This window comes from Pistacia vera, unplaced genomic scaffold (assembly GCF_008641045.1).
Source record: "Pistacia vera cultivar Batoury unplaced genomic scaffold, PisVer_v2 Contig157, whole genome shotgun sequence".
NCBI lineage: Eukaryota > Viridiplantae > Streptophyta > Magnoliopsida > Sapindales > Anacardiaceae > Pistacia > Pistacia vera.
Genome location: NW_022195652.1, coordinates 404,414 through 426,718, shown reverse-complemented (window position 1 = coordinate 426,718; position 22,305 = coordinate 404,414). Strand labels below are relative to the sequence as shown.

Here is a 22,305-nt window from a genome sequence, read left to right as displayed (position 1 = left end):
GACCAGTGTCTCTGGATTGAAGCACTTATTTTCAATAATTTTACACCACCCGTGGTCTCCTGATCTCCTATGATCCCATTTCTACACTTTCATTTGCTATTAAAAGAGTATACTATGATTAAGCTGCATAGTGTTTTTTGGAGTATTGTATATACTTGAATATTCATGTACCTTGTCAATTAGAGCATAGTTCCATGATTGTTTTTAAACGGAAAAAAAAGAAGCCATTTTTTCAGTAAGCCTTTCTTATGGTAACCTTATTTTGAGTGAAATTCTGGTTTTCCTTTGGATACAATGATATTTTAACGCTTTTCCAATACTGTTTCTGTCTGCTTCAAGTTTTCACTACTGACAGGATACCATGTTTAATGTATTCTCTTCCCGAATGGTGTTTTAATCACTATTTCTTGTTATTGCTGCTATGTATTTTTCCTCTTTTATTCATAGGTTTATGAATCCATCAAATGTAACTTATTTTATACCTCTGTGACTGTGATATTCCCCCACAGTATCTTGGAATTATACTAGTCTCAAGAGATGCCTCTTCTTTAAATACTGTTGTTTCCTTTAAGTTTCATGGATTTGATCTTATTGGATTTGTTCGTTTTCTTGCAGATAAAAGGAACCAATCCCAACAAGCCGCAAAAATGTCGGCAGACATTTCGACTTGATGATGAACATTGTCAGTCACATTTCAAGGAAGTCAATTGATGTGCAGTGCTTAAAGCCTATTATAAGGTAAACTTGAACTTGTAATGTACTGTTTACGTTATTAGGGTAGAATGTCAAGTTTGGTTGCTTATTGCTTAATAACACTTAACTGAAATGTTGCAGGAGGAACTGATCTTAAGATCAAAAACTAATCAATCATCACAAACACATAGTAATCATCTATTTGGAAGTATTTTCCATTGGTTAAGCGACAGTTCATGTACAATAAATTGTTTTGCTGATATTAATTTAATATACCAACATTAAGAAAAGGAGAACAAAAATCCTCTTCCTCCTGAAGTAACAACAATCTTAAAATGGAGTTTCCTTCTCCCCCGAAGAGACCACCACTACTTAACCAATTAAAAAAGGAAAAAAAAAAATATACTCTCTCACAAGAAACATGAATCCATTTAAAAAAAACATGGATCTTCATTCTTCATGTAATCCGCAACCACTAAGCGGCGGATGGGCGGTGATATGTGGACAACACCAGCCTCCGATAACGCTGCATTAATTGTTCCAAGGTCACTGGCTCTGCTTCAGGCGCACTGCTGCAGTGTTCTTGTAGTCAATGATTCATCATCGAATAATCCCACCATTTCTTCACTACATCTTATATCTCCCTGTCCATTGTCTCTTCTTTTCCAGTATACCTCCATGGCTTAGACCCCTGTAAATTTATAATCAAACCGTTAGAATTTAGATTTGATACAATCTTTTCATGTCAAATGAAAGTGGTATATGAAAATACTCACAGCAGCACAGTGAACAACTTTGACTTGGTCAAGTTGAATGTTCTCCGGGTGACGCCATAACAAGGCCAACACAAGTTGTAAATGGAGGAATAGGCTTGTAAATATCCTTGAAGTACATGTCAAGTTCCTACGAATCGAAAACATAACATTTAACATCAAACTTAAATTAATGATGTATTAAATACAAATCTAAATCTAAAATATTACCTGCTCACAAAGGGTGGGAGGGGTAATTTCGAGGTTTTTCAAGAGATCTCGTAAGTAGACAAGCTGGGTCTCAAACAAACATGCCAGCATTGAAATAGAGTGGAGGTTTAGGACCCACTCAGCTGGCCAGTTCACCTTGTCAGGACACTGTTGGCAATAACCAATCTTGTATTGAGGTGTGACTCCATGTTTTCTCACAGAACATTCCATCACGGTAGAATAACCATCGCCTGTCAAAGAGATGATCTATGTTCTCATACTTGGATGTCACCATCCAGATATATCATCTTCTGTACTCAACAAACTGCAAAATTACCCACCGTCAAACACTAGTGATAAAAAAACCGCAAACAATAGTTTTACGAGAAAGACATGACATGCAATTAATTACAATACGTACCTCCCAAATACGAAGCTTGGAGTAGTTATGCATAATACCCCATGGCGAACTGAGTCTGATTCTAGGAGGATACACAGGCTCGATCTCTCTCACAATACAACCTTGATCCACCAGAATCTTCCTGTGCTCTTCAGGAACGTCCGCAAAATCGCAACGACAAGAGGTAACTGCTCTTCACCTTCCTCAACCTTTGGCCAACCCCACCACTCCCTTCCAATAGTCCCCGTTACTCGCCAAGAACGTCACATATGCACGGCTTGACAGGCTTGGAGCCTTTGAGAGAGAGGTGGTCTTGGTCACAGCGGTGGTGGTGGTGATATTAGGGGCCATTTTGAAATTCAAGAAAGGAAATGTGTGTAATTAGAAGATGAGAAAATAAGTATTTGGAAGGAAGGAAAAAGCTTTGAAAGATTGAAAGTCTTTTGAGGTTTTGATATTCGCTTTGAGTAGTTGAAGCAAAGAGTGATGGTGGTAGATTTATATAGGAGTTTGGGTGGGTGTAATGGTAATTTAATAAATGCGGATTTATCTACGTGTTGGAAGGGGGAAGAATTTGGTGGAAGACGACGTCATTTTGATACGGTTTTTTAATGTTAAACGTTGTCGTTCTAGAGACTTGACTCAGTACTCAGTAGTTAGTGAGGTTGACTGTTGGTACTTAATTTGAATATGTTATCTTCTCCTATAGAAATCGGACTCTACGTGTGGCATTAAATTGATCTAACGGTTAAGGAGAGAATTCTGGATTTGGACGGTGCACGAAAGAGGAAAATATAATTATTTTAATATATCAGAGAATACCCTGGAAGATACACAATGTTAAAAATACAGGAACACCCTTCTCTCTTTTAGGGTCATTTTTGACTATTCAAACAGAATAAAAACTAAAAAGAAAAGAAAAAAAGGATAAAGCGTGAATAAATAACGCACCGACGGAGCCCCACACCCCAGCTGGCGCTACAAACGTTAACACTTTTGTCACGCGGTTTCCCAACACGTATTTACAAAAGAGAGGGCGCGTGGCAACTCCCAAGAGGTGGGAGGAGTAGGCCAGATGGGGCTGCCGCGTAATAAGAAAATTGGCAACGTGGCATCTCATAAAATTTTGTAATGAGGTAGGGTCCATAAAATCTAATGCGTGTCAATATTTAGTAGGAGAAGGTGCCACATTTCCTCGGACGAAGGGTAGTTGATATTAGTTAAGTTGGTTGAACATATGAATCGCCAAATGAATAAGAGTCTTATTTGGTTGAAAATGTTGGACATGCCCAATATTTGCAAGGACAATTATATACTTAAAATCAATTTTCGTAAATTTTTTCTTACAATTCTAATATAATAATTCATATTTGATTCTGTTTATCTAATAATGAGTTTCATCAATCTAATTATGAACTATCACGTTGGGATTATGAAAACAAATTTATGGAATTGAGTTGTGAACTCATCTTTATTAATTTGCAAATTATACACAAATTTATTAAATATAAGTTTTATTCTTTAATTCAATAATTTAAAAATTTATGAAATTATCATTTTACTCTTTTAAGTGTAGTCAATTAATGAATTTACATCATTAAACATTATTCAAATCAAGAAATCTATTACTACTATTTTGATTAATAAAGTAACAATAAAACATCTTGGAAAAGATAATAGATGATATATTGTCTATTAAAAAAATTAATTGGCATGGATTCTGATATTGGTGTCAGAAGTACATCTCAATTGAACGATCTGTGTTCACTTATACTTTTGGCAGCAGATGAACCTTTAAAGGTGTCAAATGGTTAAAATCTCGATGTGTTATACATGTAGATAGTAGAGTCGGTTCTAATGATGACATAAGGTAACGTGAAAAATGATGTAGGATAAAAGTGTTTATAACGTGTTTCACTTTACGTTTCTTAAAAAAAAAAAAAAAAAAAATCCATGTGAAAAGACCAAATTATCCTTTCTAGTTCCATTTTACCATTATATGGTTGATAGGGTCTAGAGGAGTTGATGTTATTTATATTTTTAAAAATAGAAATTTGCAAGTGTTAAATGCATGAACAACAGTTAATCTAGTTTGTACAAATTTGAGCATCAATCTTAGCCCCCTCAAAAGGTCAATAAGTTCATTGTCTTCAAATCATCGAAATAATTACTTATATCAAAAGAGGACCATTTTGTTATTATGATGAATTAAGTTTCTGATCATGGTCATATTTATTTCATATATTAACTTACCTATTACATAAGTAAGCAAATCTTTTCACCAATATTAATTTTTGGTAATTGGGGTCTTTAATTTCGTTTTCAATTAAAGAAAGTAATTGTCTCTGGTAAAACTTATCAATATTGTTGAATATATCTAATCTTGATGAAGGGATGGATCCCTTCGAGTACAAGTAATCATGTACTTGGATCTAATAAGATAAAAATAATGTCAGAAGAAGTTCATCTACACTCAAATATTTGCTTTGATATATAAACTAACCAAACATATAGTAAGAAGAGGAGGAAGAACAAAAATCCTGGTCCTCCTTGAGTATAAGTAACAAGAGGTTCTCCTTCTCTCTCACTAAAGGAAATCCCCACAACAACTTTTAAAAAAATAAAGAAAAAATTAAACAGACAGCACCCTTTACTCCTATACACAGCTTAGTTATTATAGGGAACACGTATCCATTTTTAAAAGCATGGATCTTCATCCGCAACCTCTAAGCGGCAGATGGGGCAGTAATATAGTGAATAACACCGGCCTCCGATAACGTTGCCATTAACTGCTCCAAGTTCACTGGTTCTGCTTCAAGCACAGTTGTCGCGGTGTTCTTGTAGTCCAATGATTCATCGTCGAATATATCCCACCATTTCTTCACAAGCATCTTTATGTCTTCCCTGTCCATGTTATCTTCTTCTCCTGTGTACCTCCATGGCTTAGACCCCTGGAAAATTTATAATCACATCCATAATAAATCTTATGTTTTCATGTCAATTAGAAGGGTGTATATAAAATATAATACTCACAGCAGCACAGTAGTGAACAACTTTGACTTGATCAAGTTGAATGTTCTCTGAGTGACGCCATAACAAGGCCAACACAAGGTTGTAAATTGGAGGAATAGGCTTGTAAATATCCCTGAAGTACATGTTCAAGAAGTCCTACAAAATAAAGATGACATTATTTAAACATTCAAACTTAAGTTAATGATTTGAAACTAAGCAGTAAATATAAATTTAAAATTACCTGCTCTGCAAAAGGGGTGGGAGGGGTAATTTGGACGTTTTTCAAGAGATCCTCATACGTTGAAAGGCTTGGCTCGTAAACAAACATGCCAGCGTTGAAGTAAAGTGGAGGCCTTGGACCCAACTCAGCCTGCCACTGAACCCTGTCAGGACACTGTTGGCAATAACCAATCTTGTACTGAGGGGTATGACTCCATGTCTTCTCACAGAAACAGTCCTTCACGGCATAGAAATAACCCTCAGGCATGTCGAAGAGATGGTCAATGTTTTCAAACACTTGGATGTCACCATCCAGATATATCATCTTACTGTACTCAACAAACTGCGAAATTACCCACCCGTCAAACACTAGTGATAAAAAAAAGTTACCACAAACAGTACTTTTACGAGTAAGACATGACATGCAATTATATTCTAATACGTACGTACCTCCCAAATACGAAGTTTGGAGTAGTTGATGACATAATAAGCCATGGCGAACTGAGTCTGATTCTGAGGAGGATACACAGGCTCGATCTCTCTCACAATACAACCTTGATCCACCAGAATCTTCCTGTGCTCTTCAGGAACGTCCGGCAAAATCGCAACAACAAGAGGGTAACTGCTCTTCACCTTCCTCAACCCTTTGGCCAGCCCGACCACTCCCTTCCAATAGTCCCCGTTACCTGCCAAGAACGTCACATATGCACGGCTTGACAGGCTTGGAGCCTTTGAGAGAGGGGTGGTCTTGGTCACAGTGGTGGTGGTGATGTGAGGAGCCATATTGAGAAGTTTGAAGAAATCAAACTTTGGAAAAAGCTTTGAAAGATTGTTTTTAAGGTTTGAAGATTGCTCTGATTTGAGTTGATGAAGGAGAGGGTGGTGGTGGGGGTGTTTATATAGGATTTTGGGTGGATCCGATTATGTTAAATAATCGTAATTAAATGGTAATTGACTAATTGATTATTCTATGGGAACAAGATTATGGTGGAATAGGAATACAACGTCATCTTATCAACTTTATTTTACGTTAAACGGGGCCGTTTTTCAGACTTGACTTAGCTTCAGTGGAGTTGACTGCTGGGCCTTGATCTTGAGTCCTTGACTGCGCTCCCTAGTCTCAAACAAATCGGACTTTACGTGCGGCATCGAATTGATCTAACGGTTAAGGAGAGAATCCTAGAATATGACGGTGCACGAAAGAGGAAATATAATTAATCTTAATAAAGAAAGGAATATCCCGGAAGATACACAATGTGCAGTATACAGAAAACCCCTTCTTTTTTTTGTAATCTACAACTTTAGTCAATAAAATATGGGTGTTATTTGACACAAGTACAAGGTTATATTGGACTACTTAAAGAGATCTTGTATGTGCAAATAAAAGATAGGAATAACATGTGAATGAGTGACTGTATCTTCAAAAGATCATGGCAGGATATTTGTTATCTAAATTCAGAAAAAAAAATCTAAAACATTGCAAAATATCTCGTACCATCAACCAAAACCACATTAAGCAATTAATACTTTATATATATGTACTTACAATAATTTTATGTGTATAAAATTGAAATCTTAGCTTTGTATTACACATATGTGTTGATCACTTATAGTTGATGAGGTTTCACTATTATATTAATTATAAGTTAATATATGTTGTGTGAGAAATCTGAGCAAATAACTTATTTTTTGGCACGTACATATCTTGTGATATGATTTCATGATCAAGATCACGCTACTCTCGTTCTATTGAATTTGAGTTTATCTTCAATTCAACCATATAATTGATGCTATATAAACTCAATTATAATCTATTTCTAAAGAGAGAGAATAAATCCCAAAAAACTAATTACTTTCAACACAATCAATATTATAACAATGGATATAGACTTTACGTTACGAGTAACCGAACTACTTTAAAAAGTCAATTTGTTGCTTGTGTCACATATTAATTCTTACATATTTATCATCATATTGTTCTATTGTTGATTTATCTAGATTACATACACATATTATATATGGTTCTGGCGTTGTCAATCATGTACTTCTAATTAGTATAAATTTCTACCTTAATAATGTGATCAAAGATTTACTTTTATATAATCCATATTATATCAATTACACCAATCGGAGTTGAGATATTCTTTTATCATCCAAAAGAAATTTGGGAAATATGTATAGAATTCAAGTTTCGATAAACTAAAACGAACGGTTTAGATCAATTTATTGATTGGAAGAGTGTGATGTATCACGTATGTGACACAAAACAAAACTTATAAACCAAGAAACTTCCTCTTATTAAAAAAATAAAAAGAAATGAAAAAGGGTAAAAGTGTGATTAAATTAAATTTAATCAACACCCACCGCAAAAATCAAGACCCCACCAAGCTGAGTGGCCCCTACAAATGTGAACACCCGTGCCACAAGGTTTCCCAACACGTATTTAAAGAGAGCCGCACGCGGGACGTTCATAGAGGTTGCAAGGAGGGGGTAGGTCTAGTGGGTCCACCCTTTAGCACATGGCTTGCCACGTAATCAATTAATTGACGACGTGGCATTTTAATACACGTCGGTGGCATTTTTAAATGACGTGGGGTCCATATAATCAAATGTGTGTCAATGTGTGGTGCGAGAAGCTGCCACATTGCAGCATGCAGTTTATTGTAGCTTCTTTGGAGGATCGTTGGTATTAGTTAAGTTAGTTGGTCCAAGCTTAACCACTAATTATATATTAATATCAAGATAATTAATTAGTTATTTATTTTAGGATAATGTTTCAAACTTTAGACTAAACCGACCATATCTATTCAATGGATAATTTTATTGATAACGTTTTGAATTTTGACCGTTTAACTTTGGAGAATATTCGGCAATATTCCTGTTTATTACCGAAAAAATGGGAAAAGTTCAACCAACCAAAAAATTAATATTAACAATTTCTAGATGTTATCATGTTACATGCAATATCCAAGTTTTACGTGTAAAATAATTTAAATTTTATATCAAAAGAGTGGTTAGATTTTACGATAGTTTGAGCAAATTAAAGATAATATGGATAGACATACGTTATTTAAATGTGGGGCCGATATTAATTTATTATTTTCCATTTGGAATTTTTGCATGGAGGATAATATATTATCATGGTTGGTGCGAATAACGTTTGATAAGTCTATTGGGAATGAATGACTCAATATGCAATAAGCAACCCAAATTTCACAAGTGGACTGGGGACGGTTGATGGGCTTTAATCAGAAAAGAAATAGGATAAACTAGCTAGGGACAAGTGGTTGCTTTGAATTTTTGTTCATAAACCAGAGTCAACAGTATGCAGCATTCAAAGGTTGATATGTCTACATTATCACAACAAATGATATAACCGTCTAGAAAATGACTTGGATGTGACAGAAACCCCCCACTGCAAATTCCTACAACTTAAAGGATTCAAAGAATAATAATTATACTCAAGTTTCTAGGCCTGGAGAACAAGTTTCTTGCCCAGAATCAAGTCATCTGTAGAGAAATCAGCCTCTTTCCTGAATGTACCCCTGCCGAAGTCTAGGTTGTAAGAGTCTGTAAGGCCTTCCACCAGGCCAAATTCGGGGGTTAATCCCAGCACATGCTTTGCTTTGTCAACAGATGCGAAGAAATGCTGCATCGTATTACAAAATATTATCATCTTAAATGATAAACGAGTTGGTCAAATTGGTTGAAAACATGACCGAAGAACGATTAACATAAACAATATATATACATATGACTTTTGTTAACATCTAAGCAGCATTATCTTTTCAATTTAATTTTGAAGGGGACATGGAATGAAGCAGTCTAGAGATACACAATTTACCTGGTCACGGAAGGGAAATGCCTTCTTTTTACCAAAGTCAAATTCCTTGGGATTGTAGTGGACAAGTTCAGGCTCAGGAAACCCACCAGCCTGGAGAAAGTTATTATAAAATGAATAATATTAGAGTCATTTAGCCTCAATCAAAGGGGGTTTCATGTGCTATACTATTAGTAATTTAATTGAATAGGTCAATTACCTTCGCACATGCCCTTGCTAATCCATCAAAAGTCACATACTTTTCTCCTGAGATGTTGAATACCTGCTTACTTGCTTTTTCATTACCAAGAACCACAAGAAAGGCCTTTGCCAAGTCCTGACATTGTAGAACAATCATACCATATACTCAGTTTTATATCTAACTACACAAAAATCATTATTACCACTGTTATAAAATCAAAAGGTTCCTCATTTAGTAAACTTCAAAATGAAATTGTTAGTTGTTTGCGGACAAACTGATTTTGGCTGCTATTTGCTATCAGTTGAGAAGTGAAAGAAACCAAAATTGATATAGAAACTTTACTGAAAGTTAATTCCTGGAATAGTTGAGTTGTTTCCAAGAACATGCATGCTAATTAATAATGGGTTTGTAAATTTTCAAACCTTCACATGACCAAGTTGGGTTATTTGCATTCCTGAATTGGGTATGGGAATTGGGCGGCCTGCTTTCAAGCGGTGGAAAAACCACTCTTCAACAGGGTTGTAGTTCAAGGGTCCATAGATGTAGACTGGCCTTAAAGAAGTCCAATTCACATCTCTTGATTTCAATAAGGACTCTGTATTAAGCTTTCCCTTGTGCCTGCTCTTTGGATCAACTGCATCAGTCTATCACAAGGAGCTGACTAATTAGAAACTACATAAGCATAATAAATAATAGAAAAAAAAAAAAAAGAGATGCTGAATTAAAATGAGAATATGGCACTATAAGCAAGTAAATTTTAAAACAAATTTGGCACTGCACCCATTGGTAAGTAACAGGGATGTAAATCTCACAGGTGACAGTTGAGAAAGATAATACATTGAGGTTTAACAGAGCTGCTGCTTTTGAATGTCTTATTCAGCAACGTTACTTTTTTTTCATGGAAACATCTTATAATTATTTCAAGATGGTAACAAAGCTCTGATTCATGATTATGTTGCATTAAGATCTTTACTTTAAGCATTCTAAAACAAAAGCATAATCAAGAACACACCTCACTGTGTGGTAGAAGATCAGATTTGAGATACACACCGGCTGAGGAGCAGTATATGTACCTGAGAATTAGCCAAAATTTAGATTTCCTAAAGAGAACTTCTACAGAGAGGAAAAATATAGTCTTAAATTTACTCATCAGTTTGCACAAAAACATAAAGCATTGGATCACACCATTCCACCGACCCATCACCAACACTAATGCTAATGTGATATTGAAGAATTTTAGTCTTAAAGCGTTCTTCGGTTAAGGCAGGGATTACCCTCTGATATACCAGCTACATATATACCTGCAATAATTCACTTTTCTACTTCTATCCAAGTCAATTTAACTCACAGCAACTGATATCATCTCGTGGCACCAACATCAATTTTTTTGTGCACATATGAACTAAGGGGGATTCATCATTCAGTATCATCATAAGTTTAAGCATATCCATTCCAATTTTATATGTATTCACTAAAAGTAATCAATGAACTTCATGTCAAATGTGGTTTTGATCTTTTGGCAAAAGATTTTGTAAATTTTCAATAGTAGCCATATTCAAGACCGAATGAATTAAAATTGAAGGACAAGCAGAATTTCGATGTGCAATGATTATACATATAGCTGATTTAGACTCAATAGAATATGATCCACAGATTGTTTAGAGCATACTGTTCTAAATTTGGTAGTGCATCCAATATGGGTTCAACTTCATCAGCCTCTCGTCCTGAAGATATGCAAAAGAGAAATATCACGTGCAAGCTATAACATATTGTATTCAAGTGGAAGAGATAGAAGGGTCAAGTCTGCGCACAGAAGTCTATACGTACCATTTATATCATAAACAACATCAAAACCTTCGGCTGAGAGACTGGATTTCACAAAATCAAAATCCTTTCTGTCTCCTTTCAAATGCAAGATCTAGCCAATTATAATTAGCATTAAAAAATTTTATATAGTTGGCACACACTGCTGCAGCCTGCAACTAAGCAGCTGAAATTCAAGACTGTATAACAGACTTTTGAAACCAATGTTACAATACCTTGGAAGAAAATTCAGCATAATCCTGGTCAGATTCACCTGGCAATTGTTGAGTAATGGGTGCTTTCCCTCTAGTAAACAAGGTCACCTGCCATACGAATGATGTTGTATCTTATAAACAGACCCAAAATAACTTTAAAATGACAATGTGGCATGAAAAGGAAAGCTACTAGAAACAATAATGTTAAAGAAAGTTTAATGGTAAAAGAGATGGGTATGCAATACCTGATGGCCCTCTTTGACCAGAAGTCTAGACAAAAATACACCAATGAATCTAGTTCCTCCCATTATAAGAATTTTCTTTTCACTTGATGCCGTAATATGGAGAGCTCCTTTTGGCTGTAATGCCTTTCTTTTAAACTGTTCAATGTAGATGCTAACAATCAGCTAAACGAAATACCAGTTACATCAAATTAAGTATATGGTTCCAATATAACAAGGAGTGTCTATTGATGGATGATCAAAACAACAACAAAACTTGAGCCTCTCTGATCACAAAGTTGTGTATTTTGTAGATGAAACAAGTCATAATGATATTGGCAGTTAAACAAAGTTAGGAAGGAGGGGAACCTGAAGTTGGGAGTGGACGACTCTGGTGCCATTAAAGTCAGATAGAGAAGAAGTAAGAACAGAGAAAGAAGGCTGAGTTTGCTGGTGTAACACAGCCAAGCTTGCCATGTTAGTTCTTCTCTACTTGAGAATTTGATTGTATTGAAAATGGCAATCTGTTTCTCAGAGTTGGTTTGGGTGGTGCCTCTCATTCTTGCATAACAAAAGAGTTAGGATAAGACAATGACCCACTACACAACACTGTCACTCACTTCGGTTATATCCACAGCCTCTCATTCAATATTGCATCACCTCCTCTATTTTCCCTTCATCTTTCCTAGCAATAAATTCATGCCTCTAATTTGCCCCCATAAAAAACACTATATGGATAATATTATTATATTTTATATGAAAAATAATATATACAAACCTTAAATGATTTAGTTAAAGTAATTTTTATTTATTTATTTATTATGACCGGAGGTGCTCTGGACCAGCTTATCCGTATCTTAGCTATCAGGCCACCCAAGGATTGTTGTAGACCTGTAGAATTGTCGACCCTTTTTACACAATTACACAATAAAGGGCCTTGACTCTTATTCAACAAAAATAATATTGCCTAACCAGCCCACAAAACAAATTGGGCCAATAACCTTTTAGGCTTTAGCCCATATCCAAAGTGTATGGAAATTTGTATAATAAGCAAACGTTTTGGGTGAATGGAGCAATATTTGAAAATAGGAGTCTTCTTTCATAAATCTCACAAGTTTTTTGGGATCTACGACTGCGAGTTACAAACAGAACATAAACACAAGCTCTTGATTTAGAAGAAGAGGAAGAATAAAGGAGAGCAACAACATTCTAATCTGAATTCGTTTTCAGATTTCTCATAATGGATCTCAACCAGGTCAGTTTTTGTACATGTCATCATCTCTCTACTTAATTTTCTTTTAATTTTTTGTTTGTATAATTTGTGAAGTTTAATTTTTATTATCAATTTAGATCTGTGGATTTTGGAAGATTTAAGACATACCATTTGTTTGATTGATATTCAGATGAGAGTATTTAAAGAAAGCTGAAAAAAGTACGATGTTTTGTTTGGTTAATGAGAATCTTTGTAAAGAATACAAAATGTTAATGGAGTATTATGCTTTCTCTTACAACCTAAAGATCCTATAATTTTGATTCTTTTGTTGTTTTAATCTCCCTAAGTAGTTAATTTTTTTTTTTAGATTCAATAGGGTTTTGATTGGTTGCTGGCAAAATGTTTGAATGTACCACAAACGTTAATATTCTACTGATAGAAAACGATAATTCAAGCAAGAATTATTTCTGTTCTTTGTGAATATTAATATTTTTTTGGAGATCCAATATTCAATTGGGTTATGGTATGTTATCTTTGACCATTTGATTGTTGTACTAGCAAATTTCTACGCTATTTGGAAAATCAATAGATTGTTGGTGTCTTGTGTTTGTTATTGATTACAAGATATGGGATTGTTAGAGCATAATTTATCTTCTTCTTTGTTTAATTAAGAGCTTGTGTTTAGTCACGTGGAGATATGCCAATGAAGGAGAAGAACTTTTGCCCAATTTTTACCAATTTGGATGTAAAAGTTTTAAAAGTTGTAGCGTCTTAGAGTAGGTTTGAAATTTTCAGTTGTGGTGAAGTTTGGTATCTCTTTCTAAATTTTATGAAAAGTAGATATACCTGTGCAATTTCAAACTTCTTTTTGTCTCTTGAAATGAAAATAGAACCTTGGATATCACATATTGACATATGATTGTTGGTATCACATATTGACTTATGATTGGTCGTATTTATCGATAACAATTTTATTATGATGAAATCAAATTGTTTATTTGAGCCTTGTTATCCATTTTTACTCTTTATTTTGAATAATATACTTTCAATTGCAATGCAGTCTCCTGGTGAAAATTATGCCAACCCAAAAACATGCTTCTTTCATGTTCTCTTCAAGGTTAGTGGTCATATCTTATGCCAATTTTTTATGTTTGAAGTATAATCTTATTCCTAAGTATGAAATATTGTCTCTTGTTTTTTGCAGGCTGCAGCTTTGGCATTTTACATACTTTCTACCCTATTTTTTGACAGCTTTGTCATCATTTTTGTGGTGACTGTTCTTCTTGCTGCTCTTGATTTTTGGGTTGTCAAAAATGTAAGTGGGCGTATTTTAGTTGGTTTGAGGTGGTGGAATGAAATAAATGATGTTGGTGAGAGTGTATGGAAATTTGAATGTCTTGACCAAGAGGTTAGTATTACCTTTTTTCATTTATTCAATATTTGTCTTACCTATTTTGTGTTTATTGAAATTTATCTTCTTTTCACTATCACCCTGTTCAGAAATGCCATTTTATTTCTTGAAAATCTTTCTTCCTACAATATTGGTACTTGATACTCATGCATGGTTATACTTTTTGCTTGTAGTCAATGGCTCGTATGAACAAGAAAGATTCCTGGCTATTCTGGTGGACTCTTTACCTTTCAGTAAGTGAGACTGTTTTACTTTAGCTGCTCAACACCGACTAGAGGATATTATATATACAAATGTAGCACAGCTGTAGAATAATCTGTTAAGAAAAAGTCGAGAGAGAAGATGCACAAATTTTTAAGTATTACATAAATTTTTTATTAAGATTTTTGTCTGTAGAATAGGGAAACACTTTAGAAATTGGAAGTGAATCTGTATTGATGGACTTGAAAGTAACGACTATTTTTGTATAATAGTGCTGCTGGGCTGTCTCCTTCTTCATTTGCTGTACTTCATACTTTTAAAGTAAGTCTACATTGAGATTCTTGATTTTGTACCATGTAGGCGGTTGCGTGGATTGTACTTGGAATATTCTCTCTTATTAGGTTCCAAGCTGATTATCTCCTTGTTGTTGGAGTCTGTTTAACCCTCAACATTGCAAATATTGTTGGCTTTACCAAATGCAGAAAGGGTGAGCAATTTTGTTGTTATTTTAATTCTTTTGGCACAAAATTTTGTTTGCTTGAGTGTGATCTTTGTTATTATCTTCAGTTGTGTTAAAAAAAAGGCCTTAAAATAATGCAGCAAGTAGGAAGATATTCATCTGTTGGGTCTTTGAAAATTGGAAACTTAAATTTGACCTTCTATTATGTGAACTGTGGCCTAGAAAAAAATGTTTAGGCTCTGTAGCAGATTCATCTGCCTTATTTTTGCTGGTGATTACTTGTTTAAAATTTACTTAAAAAAAAATATGCTTGATGTTATTTTCAGATGCTAAGAAGCAGATTCAGCAATTTGCCACCCAGACCATTGCCACCCGTTTCACATCCACCTTACAGTCAGCATTCAGTGTTGTTTAAGTCATTCGATGTAGAATGGGCGTAGCATGAAGCTTGGTTATGGAAGAGATGTTGAAAAGAGAGGCGGCGTGTACAAATTTGGCCAGCACTGAATTGGCTTATCATTGAACTCATATGGGAAAACAAATTAGTAGATGTTTTGTATTTGACCTTATGGATTTCTAATATTTGTATAATGGAATTACAGGAAAATTCGTTGATAGAATAATAAGTTCTTTTTTGGTCTTGAAAATTCCTGTTTTTGTCTCAATCCTTTTTACTTGTTTAAAAAGGAAATGTGAATTTGATGTGTCATAGTAGCAAAAGAAAATGTTCTCTTTGTATTCATTTTGGAATATGATATACCATTGTATATGAAGAGGAATGATGCAATTTTGATACACTCGATATATTGAGAATTTGCATCAATTTATCAAAATAGCTTTTGGATTTGTGCTAATTATGTTACACTCATTGCCAATAGCTGTAATGGCTCGGATAAGGCGAGAAGAACTTTTCGTATATTAATCAAGAAGTTTTGGGTTTATTTCTTTTTTATTTTGTCCTTTAACTTTGCAACTGTTAGGGATTAGACTTGATTGTGGTCTTAATAATTCCTCTCAATCAAGTATTTTTAGAGGGTTAAATCAAAGATGATATCCCATCAAATTATACTCATAAATTACAGAAAATGTTAACCCGTCTCTCATCCACCCCAGGGTAATAGTTGGATTAGAATTTGATATAGAAAGTTATTTCATTTCCTCAGTGAAATTCCATCCAAATTTGAATGATCTTTTTCTAAGATTTATTTATTAATCATATTATTAAAAAAAATATCAAATCATATTAAAAGAAAAGCCATATTACTGCGTTAAATAGTCTTAATTTCTTATAATCTTATCTGGTTTGTGATAACTGATAACACAACAGTTGTGTTGGACTTGGAAGATTGTGTAGGATCCTCTAAAAAATCCAAACACCCCTTTCACTCTCTGTGTGCAAATATAACACTCTCGCATCAAATTTTGATCTGAAGATTCTTAAATTGTGGGGAGAAGATGTTGCAGTGTATATTTCTCCTCTCTGATTCTGGGTATGATTCATCACCGATTCTCCTTCCTTTCCTTCGATTTTAATTTTTTTGAGTTCTAATCAAAGTTTCAGCAATTTTACTATAAAGCCAAATCATTGGGTCTGAATTTATTCATGTTTGTGTCGTAACAGAGAGGTGATGCTAGAGAAACAGCTAACTGGGCATCGTGTAGACCGATCCATATGTGCTTGGTTTTGGGATCACGTTATTTCTCAAGGTGACTCTTTCAAGGTACCCATTAAAAAAATTCTATAATTAAGTTTCATTTCTGGTTCGTTAATTTCTCAAGTTTATTTACATGTTTTCTCTTTCTTTTTTCTTGTTTGTTGATAGTCAATGCCTGTAATTGCTTCACCAACTCATTACTTGTTCCAAATTGTTCGTGAGGGAATAACCTTTTTAGCCTGCACCCAAGTTGAAATGCCGCCTTTGATGGCTATTGAGGTGAATTATACATCCCATTTGTATTTTATGATTCTGAATGTGATTGTTTATGTTTTGAATAATGTTAAAGCCTTGACCTTTATGTGTTTTAGTTTCTTTGTAGAGTAGCTGATGTCCTCTCCGGTTATCTTGGTGGGTTGAATGAAGATTTAGTCAAGGATAACTTTGTCATTGTCTATGAGGTATTTCATATTTTTGCTAAATGTTCGTTAGGGAAGTTGTTAAATAAGAAATTTGTTTGAAATGGTTTAGATTAGTCTAATGCGAAGAGTATTCGTCTTTCGATTTTAGTATTTCTTGTCATCATGTAAGTTCTTTTAGTGTTGGTTAGCTGTTCGTTTTGAATCTGACCAGTATTTCTTTTATTATTTTTTAATGTAACTGGCAGCTTTTGGATGAGATGATAGACAATGGCTTCCCTCTTACTACAGAACCTAATATCCTTAGAGAAATGATAGCTCCACCAAATATTGTTAGCAAAATGTTGAGCGTTGTGACAGGCAACAGCTCCAATATGAGTGATACCCTTCCAGGTGCAACAGCATCTTGTGTTCCATGGAGAACAACAGATGTGAAGTACGCTAACAATGAAGTTTATGTTGATCTTGTTGAAGAAATGGATGCAATCATAAACAGGTGTATAACTATCCTCATATATACCTATAACTTCACTTCTAGTGTAGATACTTTAAAGAGAGATTGGGATTCCACCATTTTGGTCTTTAGAATTTAGCCTTTGGCTATTTTAAATTTATGGCAACTCTGGTGGTTGTGATCTAACACAGGGTATACAGCTTGCGGCAAATAGCTATTGCTATCTAAATTTGCCACAAAGCAGTTACAATTGGCAATAGGATCATGGATGAAAGTTGATTAAGTTTCTCACATGCCTGTATTGTATGTTTCATATATTCAAACTGCACGTTTTTTTTATCCTAAAATTGCTAAGCGGTTCTCTCTTTTGCATGCACTGCTCAGGGATGGTGTCTTGGTGAAATGTGAAATTTATGGTGAAGTTCAAGTAAACTCCCTTCTTTCAGGTCTTCCTGATTTGACTCTTTCTTTTGCAAACCCATCTATCTTAGATGATGTGAGATTTCATCCCTGTGTTCGGTTTCGACCTTGGGAATCGCATCAAATTCTTTCATTTGTGCCTCCTGATGGCCAGTTTAAGCTCATGAGTTACAGGTGGGTGGTATTGTGGAGAATTTATGCTTAAATATCTTTTCTTTGAGTGGATTTGGGTATTAGGGGTATTGAACCTAACATATTTATTTACAATGAAAGAGAATAGAAGTGTTTTGATAAATGGGTTGGGGTCAAGATGTAAGAATAAACTAATTTCATTTCTGCCACCCTTTTCGATGGTGGATATGTCGGTTTGTGAATAACCATCTCCTCTATGCAGGGTTAAAAAGTTGAAAAGTACCCCAATATATGTAAAGCCACAGCTTACCTCCAATGATGGAACATGTCGTATCAGTGTGATGGTTGGAATACGAAATGATCCTGGAAAGACAATAGACTCTATAACACTGCAATTTCAATTGCCTCCTTGCGTTTTATCAGCCGATCTGACTGCCAATCATGGAGCAGTGGACATTCTTAGTAATAAGGTATTTTTATGTAGTTACTGTGATATATCTGCCGTCTGTTATAAAAAGTTATCCTTTTGATTGGACCTACAGATGTATAGAGCTAGAGGTGGTTGTTTGTTTGGAAGAATATATGTAGGTTTCGCCTCTTAGATGCTGTGTATAATCACTCTGATAAATCTCCATATGGGATATTGGTAATTAGACCATAAAGATTCAATTAGAAATTTTGAAGTCGAGGATGACATTGCATGTAAAAAAAATCCATGATTGGAATTTGATTATTTATTGTGAACATTCATCTACAGATGTGCTCTTGGTCGATTGGACGGATTCCGAAAGATAAAGCCCCTTCATTGACTGGAACAATGGTGCTTGAGACAGGATTGGAGCGTCTTCATGTATTTCCTACATTTCAATTAGGTTTTAGGATTATGGGCGTTGCCCTCTCTGGCCTGCAAATCGATAAATTGGATCTAAAGAATGTACCTAGTCGTCTTTACAAAGGTTTTCGAGCTCTCACACGAGCAGGAGAATATGAAGTTAGGTCATGATATCATTTGTATGGAGATGACTTCTGTGTTTTGTTCTTTATTTTTTATTTTTTGTGATGTATTATATGTTGGGTGCTGAAGTCATTCATCTATGGAGTTGGTGGTGATTTAGAATGAATATTTTTTCTTCTCACAAACTAATTGTACCATTGTCTTGAAAAAGCAATATCATTAAAGATTGATTTTCCCTCTTTCTTTTTGGAATTTTAAGCTTAACACTTTCACTTCGTGCAAGTTCAGCTATTAGAAACCACACTTGCGTGAAGACTGCAGATAAATACTTTCTCAATCAGACAACAGCTTTCAGGATCTATACACTACAAATGATCAAAGGAAAGCACTCATTGCCTTATTATGATTTCCCAAACTGGAAAAGCTATTAATGCTACTGGAAATACAGTTTCAAGTCCTCTAAGCAAAGAATTATCATTGGAAAGACTCTTGATTTGAATCACAAAATGTGGGGGTGTATCTAAATTGATCAAGCAGCCACCTTGTTTACTCTGAAGGAGTCTATAACCTGGCGAAGATCACTTTCCTCTTCTACAAATACATTTTCTGGTGTTTGTAATCTCAACTCATATAACCGGTTGTTCTCAACTCCCAGAACTGAAAGATAACGCCGGTTCCATTCCAAATTAATGGGTCGATCTTGTGGCATCACAGCCAACTCATTGTTGTTTGCATATGACTTTATGTTTACCTGATAACAAGGAGCTTCAACTTTCAATACACAAAACTAAAGAACACAACTAGATTGCACATAAAAGAAAATGAATGTATCATAGTTACTAAAAGTGTTTTTGATGTTCAACATCAGAATATAGCTAACCTCCACTTCATAATAAAGCTTCCCATCATCAGCAACTCTCGAAGTTGTGGAAAGAATGCTGGATTCACGCCTGACGCCAAGTCTTGTAGACATAAACTCTGTAAGATACTGCTTAAGTACTTTCTTTCCAGCTTCTTCTGGTGGACCCAAGTCTTCAACAGTCTTGTACCTGGAGGATGATGGTGATGACATTTCCACAGAAACATTTTCATCAAGAACATAAGGATCCCTGAAGAATATGTCAGCTCCAGCACCTCGAACTTGAATCCAGTTTTGAGGATACTTGAAGGTATAACCATCAAAGGTATCTATGTATTCCCTGAATCCAATAGATGATTGAGCAAATGCAGCGTTGCGGTAAGCAAATTCTGAGAAGATATAACTTGACAAGATCAATGCCATTGCATTCCTCCTTGGAACTGCAAAAGCCTTGGTCTGATTAAATGAAGAAAATGTGTTGTGAGAAGTCATTACAGGTTCTTCAGCAATTAACTTTCAAAAAACTTCACCAAGGACATATTAACCTTTTTTTTTTTTTTTTTTTTTTTGAAAGATTTCACTTGTTTTGACTTCTATTATTTCAGAGCAAGTTTCTTCATTTGACAATGAAGTATAGTGGCATTATATGTAGTATGATATAAATGATTATTGAATTACTGAAAATGAAAAAAAGAAAACCCTGAATTCAGTTCTTGCATATCTATGAAATCAAAGTTAATAAACCCTTAACACAATTTTAAGCAGAACAATCAGCATAATCCTAGACTCATTCACCAGGAACTTGTCGGGTAATTGGTGCTGAATTTCCATCTACTAAACAAAGTCATCATCCAGAACAGATAATATATTGCAGATTATCAAGTTGCTCAAACAATTGAACTCGACGTCCTCAACAATGTGAAAAAAAAAAAAAAAATAACTGCAAAAGCAGTAAACAGTAATGAAAGAGATTGTTAATACCTGATGACCATCTTTGACAAGGAGTCTTGATGCTGTAACTTGAAGTGCCGCTTTCGGCAGGGGAGAGTGATGCCATGGAATATTGTTGTGGAGTCTGGCGCCATTGAAGTCAGAGAGAGAAGAAGTGAGGATGGAGAAAGAAGGGTGCGGTTGCTGCTGTAGCACCACCACTGTTGCCATGTTGGTGGCGAAACTTTAGAGTTAATGTTTTGGGTTTTAGCTCTGCCCAACTCCCAACTTCCTTTCTTCACCTCTCTCTACAGTCAGGACAGGATAAGACAATGACCCACTTCACTTTTTCTTCTATCCACAGCCTCTCATTCAACCTGTCATGACAAGGTAAAGTAATTACATACAGTTTGTGGAGTTCGGATAAGATGAGGTAAGCCTTTATGGTAAATTTGCCAAATTCTCCACTTAAGTAAAGGATCAACTCATGAGATTTATATATGATATTTAATTCATCATCTTTGAAGTAAGCTATAAGATGCATCAACACATAGTGAAATGTGAACAGGCAATGGGAATGCTAGAAGAAATGCAAGCTTGGTTTCAAAATTTGGTTTGTGCAAATTCAATATGATATGAACCCACTTAGAAAACATACTGTTTGATTTACTCCAAAAGTGATCTCTAATCTTGTTCATTGTTGAACAACCATAAGCCTTTGGTCCATTCCATTCTCAAAAACCATCATGTGCTTATTGATATACTTGGCTGTGATTGCCGATGTCAATTGAAAGCTAAATGTATTGAGCAATTGTGGATAAGGCTTAATACGTATGATTTGTTATCTATTTTCAGTGCACTTTTTCCGCTTAGAAATAAAAGCGATCTTGTTTCTTGTACACTTTCTGATAGTCTTGCAATGAAATGAAACAGGATCCAAAAACTCCACAAAAGGGATGAAATGTGGCAAGATGTTAGTGGTGGAAAAGAAGCTTAGGGCATGTTTGGCTTATTATTATTATCCATATTCCCAATCATATTCTCCAAATAATGTTTGGCACATTATTCTAAAAATATTACCCTATTTTTTTAATTACTTTTAGACCCCAAAAGGTTATTAATTTCATTAAATACCCACTGAAAAAAAAGTTTAAAAATTAATAAAAACACCCCCGTGACACATACTTGTCAAATTCCGGCAACTACCGTCGGTGGCAGCCGGAATCTGCCACAACGGTGAATTACCGATTGGACCAGAACTGGACGGTAATTCACCGATCTGGCCGTCAACGACGGCCAAATCTTGGCCATCGTTGACCAAAAACGACAGCCAAAGATGGCTGTCGTTTTGGCCTTTTTCAACCGTCGATGGCCACGACAGGCCATAGATCTGGCCTTTTTAGGCCAGATCCGTGGTGGATCTGGCTGGAAAAGGCCATAACATCGCGATACGACACAGATCCGATCGGTCTGTGTCGTAACGCGATTTTTCGATCAGATTCCGACGGTGGTGGTCAGAATCTGGCATTGCAGGTAGTGGGGTATTTTTGTAATTTTACATGTTAGGGTATTTATTAAATTAGCAAACTTATAGAGTTTTTTTTATAAATTTTTAAATTTTACCTCGTAATACTCCCATATTCAATTAT

The 22,305-nt window shown here is 35.1% G+C and overlaps 5 protein-coding genes and 1 pseudogene across 9 annotated transcripts; 2 read left to right on the top strand and 4 right to left on the bottom strand.

The window, feature by feature from the left end:
* Window positions 1-1,282: 1,282 nt before the first annotated feature.
* LOC116124850 lies at window positions 1,283-2,555 on the bottom strand (annotated as a pseudogene).
* Window positions 2,556-4,523: 1,968 nt separating this feature from the next.
* LOC116124825 (galactinol synthase 2-like) lies at window positions 4,524-6,168 on the bottom strand. Its single transcript, XM_031410583.1, has 4 exons — window positions 5,737-6,168; window positions 5,309-5,629; window positions 5,089-5,223; window positions 4,524-5,006 (listed from the first exon to the last, which is right to left on the bottom strand). Exons 1-4 carry the CDS (start codon window positions 6,067-6,069, stop codon window positions 4,782-4,784), a joined length of 1,014 nt encoding a protein of 337 aa, XP_031266443.1. The 5' UTR covers window positions 6,070-6,168; the 3' UTR covers window positions 4,524-4,781.
* Window positions 6,169-8,560: 2,392 nt separating this feature from the next.
* LOC116124883 (chloroplast stem-loop binding protein of 41 kDa b, chloroplastic) lies at window positions 8,561-12,115 on the bottom strand. The gene is made up of 10 exons (XM_031410646.1): window positions 11,917-12,115; window positions 11,572-11,706; window positions 11,348-11,434; window positions 11,136-11,226; window positions 10,978-11,032; window positions 10,321-10,381; window positions 9,731-9,952; window positions 9,327-9,443; window positions 9,131-9,220; window positions 8,561-8,935 (listed from the first exon to the last, which is right to left on the bottom strand). The coding sequence occupies exons 1-10, from the start codon at window positions 12,022-12,024 to the stop codon at window positions 8,756-8,758; spliced, it is 1,146 nt and encodes a 381-aa protein (XP_031266506.1). The 5' UTR covers window positions 12,025-12,115; the 3' UTR covers window positions 8,561-8,755.
* A 540-nt stretch (window positions 12,116-12,655) lies between these two features.
* LOC116124830 (Golgi apparatus membrane protein-like protein ECHIDNA) lies at window positions 12,656-15,686 on the top strand. 2 transcript variants are annotated; one of them, XM_031410590.1, is made up of 6 exons: window positions 12,656-12,802; window positions 13,821-13,877; window positions 13,965-14,168; window positions 14,345-14,404; window positions 14,733-14,859; window positions 15,159-15,479. In XM_031410590.1, the coding sequence occupies exons 1-6, from the start codon at window positions 12,788-12,790 to the stop codon at window positions 15,245-15,247; spliced, it is 552 nt and encodes a 183-aa protein (XP_031266450.1). In that variant the 5' UTR covers window positions 12,656-12,787; the 3' UTR covers window positions 15,248-15,479. The 2 variants fall into 2 exon arrangements, with proteins under 2 accessions (XP_031266450.1, XP_031266451.1); XM_031410591.1 differs by lacking the exon at window positions 14,733-14,859 and having other exon boundaries at window positions 15,159-15,686.
* Window positions 15,687-16,117: 431 nt separating this feature from the next.
* On the top strand, window positions 16,118-19,109 carry LOC116124863 (AP-3 complex subunit mu). 2 transcript variants are annotated; one of them, XM_031410623.1, is made up of 8 exons: window positions 16,118-16,322; window positions 16,454-16,553; window positions 16,656-16,766; window positions 16,859-16,948; window positions 17,155-17,402; window positions 17,745-17,954; window positions 18,175-18,382; window positions 18,670-19,109. In XM_031410623.1, the coding sequence occupies exons 1-8, from the start codon at window positions 16,288-16,290 to the stop codon at window positions 18,913-18,915; spliced, it is 1,248 nt and encodes a 415-aa protein (XP_031266483.1). In that variant the 5' UTR covers window positions 16,118-16,287; the 3' UTR covers window positions 18,916-19,109. The 2 variants fall into 2 exon arrangements, with proteins under 2 accessions (XP_031266483.1, XP_031266484.1); XM_031410624.1 differs by lacking the exon at window positions 16,118-16,322 and having other exon boundaries at window positions 16,454-16,539.
* Window positions 19,110-19,239: 130 nt separating this feature from the next.
* LOC116124864 (psbP domain-containing protein 1, chloroplastic) lies at window positions 19,240-21,023 on the bottom strand. 3 transcript variants are annotated; one of them, XM_031410626.1, is made up of 3 exons: window positions 20,708-21,023; window positions 19,748-20,176; window positions 19,240-19,618 (listed from the first exon to the last, which is right to left on the bottom strand). In XM_031410626.1, the coding sequence occupies exons 1-3, from the start codon at window positions 20,885-20,887 to the stop codon at window positions 19,397-19,399; spliced, it is 831 nt and encodes a 276-aa protein (XP_031266486.1). In that variant the 5' UTR covers window positions 20,888-21,023; the 3' UTR covers window positions 19,240-19,396. The 3 variants fall into 3 exon arrangements, with proteins under 3 accessions (XP_031266486.1, XP_031266485.1, XP_031266487.1); XM_031410625.1 differs by having other exon boundaries at window positions 19,748-20,182; window positions 20,708-21,022; XM_031410627.1 differs by having other exon boundaries at window positions 19,748-20,166; window positions 20,708-21,002.
* Between the last annotated feature and the right edge of the window lie 1,282 nt (window positions 21,024-22,305).